The sequence below is a fragment of the Protobothrops mucrosquamatus genome, unplaced genomic scaffold (genome assembly GCF_001527695.2).
Source record: "Protobothrops mucrosquamatus isolate PMUCROS unplaced genomic scaffold, P.Mucros_1.0 scaffold_66, whole genome shotgun sequence".
Taxonomy (NCBI): domain Eukaryota; kingdom Metazoa; phylum Chordata; class Lepidosauria; order Squamata; family Viperidae; genus Protobothrops; species Protobothrops mucrosquamatus.
The window spans coordinates 234,796-251,584 of record NW_015386142.1 but is presented as its reverse complement, the minus strand read 5'-3'; the positions used below and the strand labels follow the sequence as shown (position 1 = coordinate 251,584).

At 36.5% G+C, this 16,789-nt stretch overlaps 1 protein-coding gene across 1 annotated transcript in view; it reads left to right on the top strand.

Moving 5' to 3' along the window:
• Positions 1-16,789, top strand: part of DDX10 (DEAD-box helicase 10) — a 146,945-nt gene that overhangs the window by 19,092 nt on the left and 111,064 nt on the right. Inside the window, exons 10-11 of the mRNA XM_015812934.1 lie at positions 5,876-5,977; positions 9,203-9,290. Of these exons, the coding sequence (XP_015668420.1) occupies positions 5,876-5,977; positions 9,203-9,290 (190 nt within the window). The remainder of the gene's footprint in view (positions 1-5,875; positions 5,978-9,202; positions 9,291-16,789) is intronic.

Here is a 16,789-nt window from a genome sequence, read left to right as displayed (position 1 = left end):
TGACAAATATGTCAGAATTCAAGACTCTCAGGAAAGAGTAGTTTTCCCTTCTTTCCAATCTCCCTCCTAGGCTACAAGCAATCCAGGAAGTGGAAATACTGAGAAACATTGCATGAGTCAGGGAGGGAAATAGATACTCTAAAAAGCTCCATTTGGAATTATCAGGGTAGAATTCTGTGTATAATTTTGTTAAACCAAGGCCGCACTATCTATTCGAAATGTACAAATTATCTACCTAAAAGCACTACAAAAATAAACACTATAATTTAGAGAAAAACAGTATGTGCATCTGGAAAGTTTATGTCCTTTCTCCTACCCTCTGACAATACCTCATTTGGTCTAATTCAGAGTGAAAGGAAAGGAGGACAGTTCTCCCTGTTACTGGGTTTCAGTGGCAATTAGAGCTTCTTTCTCTGGGAACACAATGACAGGAATGAGGAGCACTTCCGGCCTCCTCCCTTCAGTCCCCATGTCTGAATGTTGTTTATTGGCTAAAGCTAGCCAATTTCAGGATTGTCTTCAACAGCATTTTCCAGTATAGGAGCTGAGAGGCAAGAGAGAAGGCTGTCTTAGTACCTCTTTCTTCAGTCATCAAATCCTCCATCTCTTTACCCTCTGCCAAGTCCCCTTCCTCAGTGTCAGATCTCTGGCAGCTGCAGAAGCTTTATTGGGCAACTAGTCAGATGGAAACAGTGAAGGAGGCAAGAAATAAGTACATCATCTAACACTTTCAGAAATGTTCTAAGTCTGGGGAAATATACACATGCTTCTCCTTCAGTCCTCTCTAAACTCTGGAGCTTAGATATGGTACACATCCAGACCCTACATTAAACTGGTGCCCCCCCCTCCCCTGGGCGGGTGAATATTTTCCATAATGGCTGCCAGGTTTCTTGTTCTGATTTTTTAAAAATTAATATTCTGAGGGACTAGAGAGGTTGCTGATGCCTACCAATTTATCCTCCAGATACAACTATATCTAATTAAATAAATACTGAGCTAATTAATTAAACTAATTAATTAAATAGTTAATAGTAAAAGAACCCACTGGATTTTTTTCATATATTTATATATTATTTATTGTTTTATCATAAAAAATAAAATACAAAACAAAACAAAATGAAACAAAACAAAAGCAAACATTGAACACTAACAATAACAAAAAAGAAAAAAATAGTATACAAAAAAAAGAGGAAAAAGTGATCAAATAAATCTAACATTTAACATGTAGGATCCACCCTGGCTGGGTGCTGAAAAAAAAGAGAAAGCAGTAAATTCTCCTCCCCTTTTGCAAATACATATATATATATAAAAGAAAAAAAAGTCAACAGGTTAAGCCAAACATTGTACTAATCTTCAAATCCCTCTGTTAACCATCTGTTGTTGTACTTAGCGCGTAGAAAGTCCACAAATGGTTTCTAGTCTCTTATAAAGCTGCCCAGTCCATTATCTCTAATCAAAGCAGTTAATTTCACCATCTCTGCTAATTCAGTCAATTTCAAAATCCATTCTTGAACAGTCGGCATCCCTTTTTCTTTTCAGTGTTTGGCAAGTACAATCTTCACAGCCATCACCATGTGTAGGAATAGCACCCCAAATTGTTTTTCAGTTGGCTTTTTCCATATACCTAAAAGAAAAGTTTCAGGTTTCATTAATATTTTATCTTAAATATTTTCTGCATTGCCATTGTTAATGTTTATCCAGTATGAATCCACTGGATTTCTAACACTGTTTAGCATGTTTTGGCTCATGAACAAAGTTTTGTCTCAAAGAAATCCAATTGTCAAGGTTCCGATAGACAAGACCAAATAAATCAGAACTCCAAGGCTTGAGATTTCCTCAAAAACATGTTTATTGGTTACGTAGTATCGGCACGGTCAAAAGTGAAACCAAGTCTGAAGTTCCCTTCAGAAGCAACAATATCACAAAGTTGAACTTCCCACCCCAGAGCTATGCAATCAGCTACATTTCCCAATAGAAGAGTTTTGCGGTCTTTCTAACTAAATGCTTAAGCTAACTGACAGAAATGACCTTGGTTCCCACGGGACAGTAAAATGTTTTGACTAGTAGAAATCCTCCATCCCCCTCCCAATCCTGTGGCAACTTAGAACGAAGGAAATGGCTGCAGACAGGTTTCTTGTAAAGTTGACATCAATATTTTTGGACCAGTGGGCACACTGGGAAATTTGAAAGCATGCCATGGGTCTCTCATAATGAAGGGAATCTGTCTGTTTCCAAAATGGCACTTAAAATAGATATTATGGGCACAAACTGGGTAATGATAGAGCCATTTATTCTAAAAGGCAAAGTAGTAGGGGTACTCTGCTCATCCCTTCTATCACTCCAAGAGGGTGATACATTTTCAGCTGAAGCACTGAGGCTCCACCATCTACCACTGCTGTTTTCTAATAAACCCTATGAGCTCTAGAAGTATCCCCCATCCTGTCCATTTCTCATACATTATTTTAAGAGAAATCAGAAAAAAAGTTAAAACCAAATAGAGTTTGTAACCCTGCAGGTACCATGGCAACTTTAATAGGTACATTGGAACCCATGAGTGCCAGTTGGCTTATTTCTGCTTAAGAAGAACTGTACATAAAGTATCAGAAATCCAAACAAAATATAAAATTAATTTCTGACAAGTCTTTGGTTTAGCTTTCACTTGACCTGAACTACACATTGAAATGCGAAAAAGTAATTTCCTAGCTTCAGTTCTTGTGAAATAATTTTGTTTGATCAAATAGGAGTAAAATATGAAGTTAAATTAGGCAATATCTTATGTTCAGATCCTTTTTAAGAAGGATATAAGAGGATTGGTGTTGCTAGAGAGATCATAAGCTTTATCTTGTGGAAAGCTCATTTGATAACATATATTACAACATCAAAATAGTAGAACTATAAGTGTCTTCATGCAGAAATATTTGCAGCCATCTGGTTCAGAATTTTCCTCCATGAGGTTTATTTTAATTGATATAAAACAAAATACAGTGCCACTAGAGGACAGCAGTTAGTTTTCATTTTTGGAAAGTCACATTCATGTTTTGGGGTTTTTTTGCCAACAAATGACAACATACTTTAAATGCTTTACACATATACCTAAGTCTCAGTGCCCGGTTTATACATTGCACTCAGCCTGACAGCAAACATGCTGGCTTGCAACTGATGCAAGCTTTATTTGCTGGGATGTAACTAGAAAATTTAGCTTAGCATAGCTAAATCTGATTTTGAACCCACAAGCAATTAGAGAATGAAGTCATGATGTGTTTCAGTTTTAGTGTCTGATTTCTTCCAAGTAGATTAAATTGGGATGCTGCATTCAGCCATTATGCCTAGCTTGGTAAGCATGAAACAGCGTTTGTTAGCCATTGTGCCTAAATAACAACAACAAAAATATTTGTTGGTATAGAAGTGAATAGCATGAGAATTTTTTAAAAATGGTATGTTCTGAATCTCAAAAGAAGCAGAGAATGATAAAGAGTGTATACATTATTTCTCACACTGATAAAAAAGACTAGTGGCTACCAAAACAATGAGTAGATGCAGACTATCCTTTCACTACAAGAAAAAAAATATCTAATTTTGGTAATGAAAATGTGGTAGGTAACCGATGAGCTTTGCAGTAATCAGCTACCTATATAATGGTGTGTCATACTGTCATCTGAAGTAAGATTCTCTTTGGAATTCTCTTATTCTTCCTTTAAATAAGGCTATTAATCAAAGCGTTTAGATTAGACATGACTACAAAGAAGGAAATCTGGCAGTCAGCAAGATTCCATGACCATTGGTTAGATGTATTCAAGGATACTACTCAGTCTGATTAAGTCTTTTAGAACATTAATGGATAAACTGTCTATAATGAATGTAGCTGTGGCCTGAGGGATTAACAAATTTTAAAGCTGTGTGTAGTTCAATTCCCAGAATTCTCTAGCCTGCATGCTGGAAATTGAGGTTTGCACATCTTAAAGTTGTGAAGGTTAAGAAACATTGCTTAGGGCATTACAATTTCTTTAATTCTTAGGGTGGGATCTCTACAGAATAACCTCTACATTGGGTTATATAGATTAAAAACAACCTAGTTTAGATTTTCATGTAATAATATTTGTGAGGTTGTTATTGGAAGCACACGGTTGCCGTTTATTGGATTGAACAATTATACAATAATATTTATGCATGTTTTACATATTACAAAATAATAAGCACAGCTTTTGAGCGATTTTGAGCATGAAGCAGAGGATCTTCATCCATTCCTTAAATTCCAAATGTACTGTTCTTTGCTTGGAGAATGGAGAATCATATATGTTCCTCTACATTTTGTGTGCCACAAAATGCTCTTTGTCTCTTTGGCTTACAGTTTGAGTAGATATGTTTGTGAATATACCACAAATATAGTCATTGACTAGTACATTTTCTAAAGAAAACCTAACAAGCATTTGCTATTCGCAAGAGTAACAGAACAATTGATGCTATTATGGTTGGGTGACAGCAATAGGGTTCATTGATTTCCAAATATCAAATTTCATTGATCAGAGAAAAGAGGAATGTTGCCCTAGGCCTTGGTGGTGCTCAGGGATAGGAAAAGAATGATTTAGTATCTTGTTCATTTCTTTTTTCTCTGAAAAAACCCACAGATTTAACAAGGCATCTCAACTATGTTCTGTCTGCCTGCAATAATCCAGGATCTTGGTATTATGAATACGTTGAGTCTTGGTGCATTGCAGTTTATTGCTCTGCTTTGCTTCTGCTAAACAAACCATATAACTTACCATGATTTTTGATTCCAATGTCTTGAATTGTTGCATCCTTTTAATAGCCAGAATAGGAATCTTCATTCTTGGCTGAAAAGCCTGACTTGTTTGGCAGGAACAATTTTTGGTTTTTTGGTTGGTTTAAATCAAGGATTTTCAACCTTGGCCAGCAATGAATTCTGGGAGTTGAAGTCCAAAGTCTTAAAGTTGCCAAGTTTGGACACCTTTGGTTTACATCAATGTGCAATCTTTTTTCTGTCATGCCCTTTGTTTTCTCAGGGGCTATGAAATGGGATCTCATAAATGGGATTAAGGAGATTTGGAGGTGGAACTAGAGGTAGAATTGGGCAAGATGGTCTGTTTTTTTCCCCCTCCAGCAAGGAGGCTGAAGGGGAGAACCAGTTATTCCTGAGAGCTAAACTGATTTCTAGTATACATGTTTTAAAATCAGACCAATGGAAGGCCTTCAGTAGAGCATATTCTTGGTAATGGCGAGTTCAGGTGGAAGAAAATGAACAAAATGCACTGATGTTACTCATTTAACATGTAGAGGAACAGGCAGAATTTTTAAAACAAAACAAACACAAAATTAAAATGGTGTCAGCTGAGATTGCAGCAGGCTTTGTGGTATCCTCCATCCTTCAATTCTTTTCTGCAAAAAGAGCTTGACTGTGAAGCTCCCATTTGCACCTCCCAGAAATGCTGGGAACAAGGTGGTCCTTGAGTTACAACCATTTGTTAGTACTGTTTGAAGTTACAACAGCACTGCCCATTGCATCATCCCTATGGTCATGTGATTAAAATTCGGATGCTTGGAAACTGGCATGTATTTATGATGGGTTGCGGTGTCTCAGTCATCTGATCACCTTTTGCGGCCTTATGACAAGCAAAGTCAACCGGGAAGCCAGATTCGCTAACAACCAGGTTACTAACTTAACAACTGCAGTGATTCACTGAACAACTGTGGCAGGAAAGGGCCTAAAATGAGGCAAAACACACTTAATGACTGTGTCACTTAGCAGTGGAAATTTTGGGCTCAGTTATGACCATAAGTTGAGGACTGCTTGTAATTACTTTCTGGAAAGCTCGGATTTGAAGAAAAAAAAAATGCTCTTTTCCCCCCCGTTACATAGATACAAAGAAGGTGGTGAAGCTCTCCTCGTTTTGCTTCCTTCAGAAGAAAATGGCATGATTCAGCAGCTGTCACAGAAAAAAGTTCCTGTCAGCAATATCAAGTAAGTTCTTTTCCAGTTTATATATAACTTAGTTATGCGTTTGAAACCAAAAGCGATTTCTTTCCTGTGAGGCCGGGTTTTTTTTCTTTGTAAAAAAGATTTTTAAACTTAAAAATGATGCAGAGCACAATGAGAGTATCCATTGGCAACACATTCCATCATTTATTTTTTACAAATAACATGAACATTTCAAATCATCTTATTTCCTGGGAAAGCAAATAGAGAAAACGCTCTTCCATTATTTCAAATTTTTGGAGAAATGGAGGTCTGTAAATACAGCCTGACCTTTCTGTGCAATTTTACCTTTTTTCCAAGCAAAATGATGTGATCTGCCAACACTTACTCTGTTTAGCAAAGATAGAGCTGAGACAGTGAACTCTGTCAGTAGCAAAATTACATGAAATGTGAGATGATTTGGACGCTGTGTGGAAGGTGTATATGGCGTGTGTAACATTAACATCAGTAATATATTTTTCTTTTTAAAAATGGGTACCATTAGCCAAAGAAATAAAATTGGAGAGAAAAAAATGGCTACTGCCACTATTAACTCCTGCCAAACACCCACATGTGCTTTTAAAATCTATTATTGAAATATAATACTTTTTGAAATAAATATACTCCAATCGTTGAAAAATTGAACATTTGGTAATAGTGGCTGTAGTACACAGTTCCTATACTGCTATATTAAAATGCTCTCCTGAAATAGGGCTGTGTTAAATTTATAGCATTAATGCTATTTTAGCCTTTTTCCTCCAAGCAAAGCTCAGTTGATAGCACCAGTAGTCTCCTGCTTTACTTCTAATGACATCAGCTTTATACCTTCATGCATACAAAACTAATTGCCATTTGCTACCTAATATCCAGTAGCTCAATATGCATAAAAATTAGTTCATATGCTGCACTGAAGTAGCTGTTCACTTCTGATAATGTTGTTTACAGTGCTTTAAATCATGGATGATAAAGTGGGAGTGCAGTGAAGCTTGCAGATTCTTGTAAATGGCTCCTTTTTGTCTTCTTAAAGGAATTTAATTATTTTCAAAAGCCGTTTAAATAACAGAGCTGTGGCTTGCTATGCTTATTTTTGCCGTGAAACTAATAATCCAGGATTGTTTGAATACATAAGAATATTGTATCCTAAGTCTGGCTAAAGCCATCTTCTTTTCAAAGGTTGTAAATGATAAAAAAGAGCTAGTGGGGTAAATATATAGTATTCACATTCTAAAAGTGGGAGAAGAGAACGATAAGGGAATTGTATGGCATCTTTTTGAGATGAATTTTCAAGGTTGGGGAGCTGGCTTGGATGCAAGGCTTTTATAAAACTTGATGTGTCCATCTTGGCCTTGCTGATCAGTTGCTGGTTGCACTGGATTTTGGTTTTAGACTTTGAATATGGATGTGAGATAGAAAATGTTTAGGAAATTACATAGTGGAGTATAAGGGGAGACTATTTACAATGCAAGAAAGTGAGGTCCGAGGGAGGAATTAGGGGTGAGACAAGAGGCTTAAATTCTCCAGCTGCTTAAGTAAATACATTTCTGAGGTTAAAAAGTAAAGAATCAGGTACTTCTTCTCTTTGTAATCTAAGTCAGAGGTCCCCAACCTTTTGGGCACCAGGGACTGGTTCCGTGGAGAAAGGTTTTCCCGTGGACCGGCAGGTGCGTGGTTTTGTGTGCTGTCTGCATCCCGTGGATGGGGCTTTGCTTGTTTGTGTGGATCAGTTGCTGGCATGCTGTGGCCCGGTACCGGTCCACAGACCGGAGGTTGGGGACCCCTGGTCTAAGTTGCTTGTGTGTCTTGGATTTTTAAAATATAATAATCCAAACAAATCAAACCTTTTGGTGTATCTGCTTGAAACTTTACTTTTTTAAAGGTGGATAATCCCAAATGCTGGTGTTGGATGGTTGGATCCTTATGTTAAGATTTTTTACATAGTTCCTGAAGGATTTTTGTCCAAGGGATGTCAGACCTCCTAGAAACTAGAAAGAAGCTGCAGTTGCTCAAAATAATTCCATGTAGTCCTCGACTTACAACAGTTCGTTTGATGACCATTCAAAATTACAGTAGCACTGAAAAAAGTGACTTGTGACCATTTTTCACACTTATGACCATTGTAGCAGCCTTATGGTCATGTGATTTACATTCAGATGCTTGACAACTAGTTCACATTTATGACAGTTGCAGTGTTCCGTGATCACGTGATCACTACCTTCTGGAAAACAGTGGGAAAGCCAGATTCACTTAACAATGGTGTTACTAGTTTAACAACTGCAGTGATTCACTTAACAAATGTGGCAAAGAAAAGATGTAAAATGGGGCAAAACTAACTTAATAAATTTCTCATTTAGCAGCATAAATTTTGGGCTCAATTGTGGTCCTAAGTCGAGGACTCCCTGTACTATTAAAAAATAAGGTGGCTGCTTCCCGTTCTTAGAAATCTTCATTCCATATTTTTTAGTGCTCTATGCACACATAAAGAGTTGGCATTCGAATGATTTAGTATGTTTGTTTTTGGCACAGATTCTATAAAGTCATCTAGAACCAGTTTTTTGTTTGCAAGTGAACGCTTGCTTTGGGTCACTGAAATGGCAAAAAGCAGGTTTAACCTGGAATAGACGGCCAGCTAGAAATTCTGTTGAAGCAAATATTATTTATAAGGCTATAGTGGGGCGTTGTGTTGTTGAACTGACTTATCCCCTGATTCTTCGATGGAGAACCACTTTCCATTTGTGTGTGCACAGTTATGTTTGTGAATTTGGAGTTCTGTTGAGATTTTTCAGGTTTAGAAACATTCTAGTGAAAATATTTTTAACTGCTTAAAAGAAAAATTCTCTGATGAGAAACCTCAGTATGAAAAATTGCTGTTAAATATTCAGCTCTTTCCTTCATAGGAGCTCAGTCTTTTATCTTTTTATAAGTAGAAGAAGATATATAATGTTAATTCTGTGGTTTTATCTTGGAAGAATGATTTTCTCTTTCAGTTCAAATTGTTTTCTGGGTAAAAGGATGGAGTTGCAGCTTTTTGTTGCTTCCATTATTAATTTTAAGAGAATAGTCTGCATGCCTGATATGATTTCAGCTGTATATTGTTCACAGTAGAACAATATTCCTCAGATGAAGAAATATTTCTTCTATGAACAGGAGATAAGTCTTTGTAGGCCTTTTGGAGAAGATAGGAGAACATTTCTGTGGTTTACCTGTTTTCTCTATGACTCTCCACTCTTCCAGAATCAATCCTGAGAAACTTTTAGATGTCCAGAAGAAACTGCAGTCCTTACTGGCTCAAGATCAAGATTTGAAAGAACGTGCACAACGGGTAAGGGCACAATGGCTAGTCCACTGATACGTAATTGGCATGATTGTAGAATCTCTCTTTTTTTTTTAGGTATATAAGAAATATTAATCTTGAATAAGATGTTTTGGTTTTATGGGTTATAGGAGATCTGAAAGGACATATTTATTTTTCAGCTGCCTGTTCTTTGACTAAAGTAAAAAGGTATCAGAAATTAATTGAAATTAATCAGCAGTTCATTTATTAAATTTATTTGTTAAGGACATTTATATTGTGGCCCAGCTCACACATAGGGGACTCCAGGGAGCTCCCAACATTAAAAAATCACAACATAAACATAAACCCATAAAAAAATCCAACCCCCAATATAATTCTTAGGCAATTGCTGCCCTCAGACTTAATACTCTAAAACAGTGTTTCTCAACCTTGACAATTTTAAGGCATGTGGACTTCAACTCCCAGAATTCCACAGCCAGCAATGCTGGCTGTGGAATTCTGGGAGTTGAAGTCCACATGCCTTAAAATTGTCAAGGTTGAGAAACACTGCTCTAAAAGGTACTACATACAAGGAAAGGATCTGGACAGGGAAGATAATAGGCAAATGAGATGATGGTAGTTGGTTCAAATGGATGAAAATATACATACCTTTCAGCAGTGGTGGGATTCAAATATGTGAACAACCGGTTCTCTGTGTGGATGCCACTTCCGGAAGTCCATTCTGGGCCTGGGCAACAAAAAATTAGATACCGGTTCTGCCAAAGTGGTGTGAACCGGCTGAATCCCACCACTGCCTTTCAGGTTGTTAAGGTGTGCATTCTTTGTTCGGGAGGTCTCTTTCCTTTCATCTCTTCTGGTCTCCTGCTGTTTTCTGTTCTTCAGGGCTTGAAGAACAGAATCTGTTTCTTGCCTTCTCAGGGCAAGTTGATTCTCCAGAAGTCCTTTTGGAGATAATTGGGGAAGCAGGAGCATGGATGTTCAGGAGTAACAGCTCACCAGGTTACTTGGTTTTTTTCCCTTTCCCTCTAAGCAAGATGTTTTCTTAGAAGGCCCTCATATAATTCAAGCATATATAGTTTCTTTTGAGAGTAACAGAAACTGTCCTGTAGACTTACAGAAACATCCTACTTGAGAGTTCTGAGCATTGAACTACCAGCATGGCAACAACGAGATAGTTGCTTCTTTCCATACTGGCCAGGGAGGCAGATGGCTGTCTGCCAGACAATAATTGTCTTGCTGACCCTAGTGCTCTTTTATTTAAATTTTTATAAATCTGTTTTCCCAATAATATGGGAGGCATTTAAAAGAAAAACAAAAATAGGGTGATATTCAACCTCAGCAATGAACCATTAGTAAAACAACAATGCAATTGCTAACACATGTTGCTTAAATAACATTCATGGCATGGGACCGTCTCTCTCCAGTTGTATCTACCCATTGTATAAGATCCAACAGGAAAGGTATGCTCTGGGTCTCTTCTGGTAGAGAATGTCACCTGGCAGGTACCCAGAGGAGAGCCTTTTCTTGTAGCCCTCATCCTCTGGGACATCATTTCCCTGAATAATAGACTCTACTAGCTTTAAAAACCTGGCTTGTTGCTATGCTTGGGTTCACATTAAATTAAAAGAAAAAATATTTTTGTTCCCTGAAAAGAATGTATGAACTGATTGAAAAGAAAGTGTAGTAAATTACATAAAGGGAAAATTGGTCTTCTCGAGCTCTGAAGCATAGAAAAAATGGTTAAGATTTGGAGAATGTATGTTATGATTAAAAAAAAACCACACCCTTCCTGAGACATATGAAAGTATTTAAGAATTAAAAGGACAGAATTTTTTTCTTTTTTTCCCCACTCACTCTACCTTTTACCAATAAATGTTCACATCTTTGCATAGCATGTCAAAACTTGAGGCTACAGAAATATAGAGAGCTACTTTATTTGATGGCATCTGTTGCCCCATTGTAGCTTGGTACTGTTAATTGTGATTGCCAATGAATCGTAACCTCCAGAAGTGAAGCACATTTCATATCATCTTCTATCTTGTTCTTTTAGCCTAGCAAAGGTTGGTCTTGAGGAAAGAGCAGAACACCTTTCCTTTTTTCCTCCTGAAACTCATGCTGTGATATAAGCAGGTTTCCCTTGAGTCAGACTAGGCTCCTCATGATTTGCATGAACAAGTTCATGTTGTTTTCTTGGAAGAGGTTTTCCACTGTCTTTTTCCTTGTTTGTTTGTTTGTTTTGACTTTCTGGTTGACTTTATCATCCTGGAATTTCCTGCTGATCTCCATCTAACCAGGACAAATTACATTTAACTTTTCCAGGATCAAATAAAACTAGCCTAGGACAGCCATCTGCTGTGACTTTTGTGTGGTTCACCTTTGAGTTGCAAGTGAGGATCATATAGCAAATTGATTTCCTCCTATGTAATTATTAGTTCAAAAAAAGTTCCATATTAAAATGGTACAGTTCACTTACTGGATGTTTGCATTTGTTTTTGGTGTAGCAAAAACGTGCATTTGGCAACATATACCCATATATACTGTATATCCATAGATATTGAGAATCAGTACTTTCCAATTCACGAATAATTCTGTTGTAGAATGTCACAAAGTTCAAATCTTTCTTTAAATTAATACATTTGAGTAAAAATGAAAATTGTTGAGAATGTAGAAGATAGAATATTGAATATCCCTGAAAAAGTGTGAAATTATACCATGTTTTGGTCATGTGTGTAATTACTTTTTTCAACTAAGCTTACTTTACTAAATAAAATGAAGTAGAATCATGTAGAAAATTTAGCCACAGAATCCCTTATTTAGTTCAGGAATCCAAATTAATGCATTCCAAACAAATGGCTGTGTAGTCTATACTTGAACATATTCAATGACTTGTATCAATATGGAAACAGCTACTGTTCCAAGATCTCTTTTGCAAGTGCTATTAACAAGCCAGATTCTTCCCACTCTATACCCGTGCCTTTGATTTTCATAACTAAAGCTGGCAAACATATCCAACAGGAAAACTCCTGTTTTCCTCACAACAATCCTGTGAAGTGTGTTGGGCTGAGAGAGAGTGACTTGCAGTAATCTCTACTTATTTTAGTTTATAATCTTTTATATTTTTTATCATTAATTCTGTGACAAAAGGGAGGCATCTATGCAATCCAGAAAACTTAATCACACAGGACTTGCATTTTTAAAGGAAGCCATCAAAACCAAAACAAGACCCCCTTTATAGATGATTTTTAGTGCTTTTGAAATGAATTTAGGGATTTTTAATTTGGGACAGTTCATTGAGATGCTTTACAATTACTTCCCTTGGTTTGCAACATGTACCAAATTTTATGACAACTCTCAAAGCTGGAAAAAGACATATTTATAGCCTTGCTTGTAAAATCTATTTATTACTCCATTTTTAACCACACATTTCTTCTAGTAACTCAAGGCAAGCACATGTGCTCCATTTTACTTTCCTAATTTCAATGTAAAATATGAAATGTGAAATGTGATGCTCATACAACGAACTATCCAATGATTTCATTGGCTGAATGGAATTGGATTATCCAGTCTTAGTGCAACCTTCCCAAACTTGGTGCTTTCCTAATTTGCCTGGGCAACAATACCAACACTCCTTAGAAGAAGTGCTGCAAGTCACTTCCTCTTGCTAGTTTCTTTTCCAAGATCAGGGCTGCTAAAACCTGCAGGACCCAAAGATTTCAGGTGGAACCTGTCTGGAAGGAGATTATCTGATTACTAGGTGTGAAAACATAGCATCCCCTGTTTGTCAACAACAACAACAAGAGAGATGCTGCCATAGATTTCTGATCTGATTAAATAATAGCTTAGTATTGATGAAATGAGTCATGGAAATGGTGTGATGGAAAGGAGCATAGTCTACAAGCAAATACTGGAGTAATAACGAACAGAGGCAACTATGTTGGTAGGTTATAATCTGTTTGTTACAGGGAAAAAAAATCATCAATAGTAGCAAACAACGCCAGTTGAATTCATCTCAACCTGGACACCAACATTGGGACAGTCAACAGGGAAGTACAGTATATTTATATGGATTCTTTTTAACTTGTAGAATCTTCATGATAGAGACAGACATGTGCAGAAATGAAGGCCACAGCCTGTTTGCTTGATCTAAATCTTTCCTGGCTAGTTAAATTGACTAAATCAAACTGATCCTATGATTATAAGAGGTGACTAATGCCTTCTTGAGTGATGGATGTTTCCCGATTGCTTAAAGGAAGCAGTCATATGAGCTTTATTGAAAAAAAAAACACCCCATGAATATGAAAGAACCTTGTAATTAAAGGGAGTCTTTAATCTTCCATGTCTAGGAATGTGATTGAAGAAGTTGTAGCCTTGTACTTGCAGATTGGGATCCATTTTAATTGGGGATTCACCCAGGATATAGTACTGAGATTACATTAGTTGTCTTTGTAGAGAGATCCTGTTAGTTTCATTGGATCGCTTGGCACATACAAATAATAAGTTTTATAATTTACATTTTAATTGATGTAAGCTGTTCCATAAACAGGAAAAAAATGGAATATAAACAAAGTCTAGACTATCTATCCCACTTTCAGTCTTTCAAAGTAGTCCAGCCAAGAAGCATACCCGGAAGTACTGTCTCTAAGTTTATTGTAAGGTTACATTAACAATATCTTGCAAGTCTGAAAAATGTGCTCATCCCCCAATTGCCTTTATAGCCCAAGGAACTAGGGAGCATCCCTTCTGAGGTGTTTGTACATCCCCATTTCTTCTACAGGCTAAGCTGCCACTTAATTCACCACTGTGCTGTCTACAACTGTTCTCCCATCTCCCAATTCTACATCCCGTAACATTAACATAACCAATGGCCTGACAGTACTAGTGGAATTGATTTCACCACACTTGAAAGGCATCATATTGGGGAAAGTGACAACAGCACTGTTCTCTAATGATGCTATAATTCTGCCTTTAGGTATAATGATAGCAAAGTGGGAAAATGAGGTGACAGTGGTAGTTTAGATACAGAAACATCAAACAGAGTTTTGGACATGTAAAATAGTAACATCTTTGAAAGCAATTTTGCCTTTGAAACAGTCAGATTGTTCACTGGATTAGAAGCCCTAACTTTATGGCTTCTAGAAAGAGTACAGGGGGTTGGACTTGATGACCTCCAAGATCCCTTCCAACTTTATTGTTGTTGTTGTTGTAATTGAATAAGAGGAGCAGCTTCTTTCTTCAGAAGAGTCTTTCTGAGAACTGTTTTCAGGCTTGCATAGTTGTATTAGTTGGCAGTAAAATATTGTTGATTTAGTACCTGAGTTAGAATTACCTTGCCAGAAAGAGATAGACAAGACTTACTGAATGAAAAAAAAAATACAATAAGCTTCTTTCCTCCCCATTTTGTCAATGCCTTCTAAAGCAGCCTTTTAAAAGACGAATACAATGGAGTAGAGAGGAACAATTTTGGAACTTCAGGATATTGATGAGACAAGGGCTTTTGTTGTAGTTGACAGATCTAGTGATAGGTCTGCCCGGTAAATCCAGTTTTATTGCTATATTTAAAGCTATTCTTTTATTGCTGTGTGATGCTGAAGTTACAGTCTGTTCTTCCTTTCTGTTGAATAAGACTGCAGTATCTCTCCGAAAGTGTGAATAGAAGCTAAATAACTTTTGACAGTCTTCACCTGCCTAGAATTTTCTTGGGTTTCCAGGATCTTTTAGGATAACCTTGCCCAATCTAATTACTTCCTGATGTGGAGATTTCACATCCCAAAATAACCCTAAATTTGCAGGTCAGCTTCCTATCTAAATATTAGAAACAAGAGATGCTTTTAGACTGACATTATATGCAAATATAGTTAACTGGAGTTTAGAATTGGAATTAGAATTTGGGTAAAAGATTCTCTATACTAAATATTGGTGTGAAAATTCTCATAACTAATAGGAGGTTAAAGGATTGCAAGAGGAGGAGGGGGGAAAATCTATAATTTTGTTCCCATTTTTTAACTGATTAAAAGACAGTTGATCCATTACATCTGCAGCACTCTAAGGAGAAAACTATATTATTTTCACTTCATATAGTTCCGTATGTGAATATTGTTATATTTAGTGCCTCTTCCAAATGGCTGTGCTTTGATATTAAAAGTACCATATATCCAGCATTTTCCTATCAAACGCTGCAGCTCTGTAAGAGATATTGCAGTGGAATAGATAAAATGAATTTTGAATTCAGTCAAGCTATATCACTGCGACTTTTAATTTTCGCAAGCAGATTAAACGTCTGTATTATTGTGGTATTCCTGTTTCAGAAAGTGTTAAATTTCCCATCCTATCAACCATAAAGGTTACTTATTGTTTAATGGTTATGCAGCATGTAGTTTATAATTTTTACTGAACAGAATACTTAAAATCAGCAGTAATAATATTATATTACTATACAGATAGTCCTTGACCTATGACCACAATCGAGATTAGAATTTCCAAAGCTAGAGAAGGTGGTTGTTAAGCGAATTATGCCTCATTTAGGGCTACAGATTTCCAGTTGCCCTTTTAGCTGAAATACATAACTTTTCAGTTTCTGAATTTCATTCTGTCAGAGATTGAACAAGAGGCCACCTGCACAACCATGTTCATAAGATCTCATGAAAAATGACTAGTGGGAATCATCAAAACATTTTACTGTAGTCATCTGGAATAAAGTGCTTATGATGGACAAAAATGCAAAAGACAGTGAGGTACTGCAGATGGCTCTGTTCACTCTTTTGGGTGATACTAAACAATGTCATGAATTGATAATAAGTCTTCATTTAAGGTTTGCTGTTAGCAGAAGAATGAATGAGAATTTCCTATGTGGGCCAGTAAATATATCTACACAAATATTTTTTCCTTTGTTTTCCAAATAAAAATTACTGAATAGTGTTGCGGAAACATAAAACAGTATGGTTAGAATTATACACTTGAGTTACCAGCCAAATGAAAGGGCATGCTGATAGCAGCAGGTTACTCAGTTTTATAGAAGTGATTTTCCAGTGTTTTATTGCAACCTGGAAATCATGAAACCCCAAGCAAAACCTGTTACTGTTTTTTGTTGTTGCTGATGCTTCTTTTAAGGGCAAAAATATTGTGTATTATAGTTTCTCTTAGTAGCTTAAGATGATTTCCAAGGACAGTCAAAATGCCTTCAATTTTAAGAAATAATAAAAAAGAATGAAGGTTGTTTTGAAAGTCAAGTGAAGAACACTAAAAAAAAGTATACACTGGATGGAATTGCCACCAAAAATGTGAATATGCACTTAATATAAGCACTACCAAACTATTAAAAATGCATATACAATAGTAACCTATTCATGCATAAAGTTTAATCATAAGAACTTAGTGATACTGAAGAAGGAAGGCTGTGAATTATACTTGGTTTTTGAACAATGTGCGGGGTTTATACTTCGAAAATTATCCAGAACAAAACCAAAACAAGATAGTTCTCTCATAATGATGGTGATTGGGATCAGAATTTCCATCATTAAGCAATACAG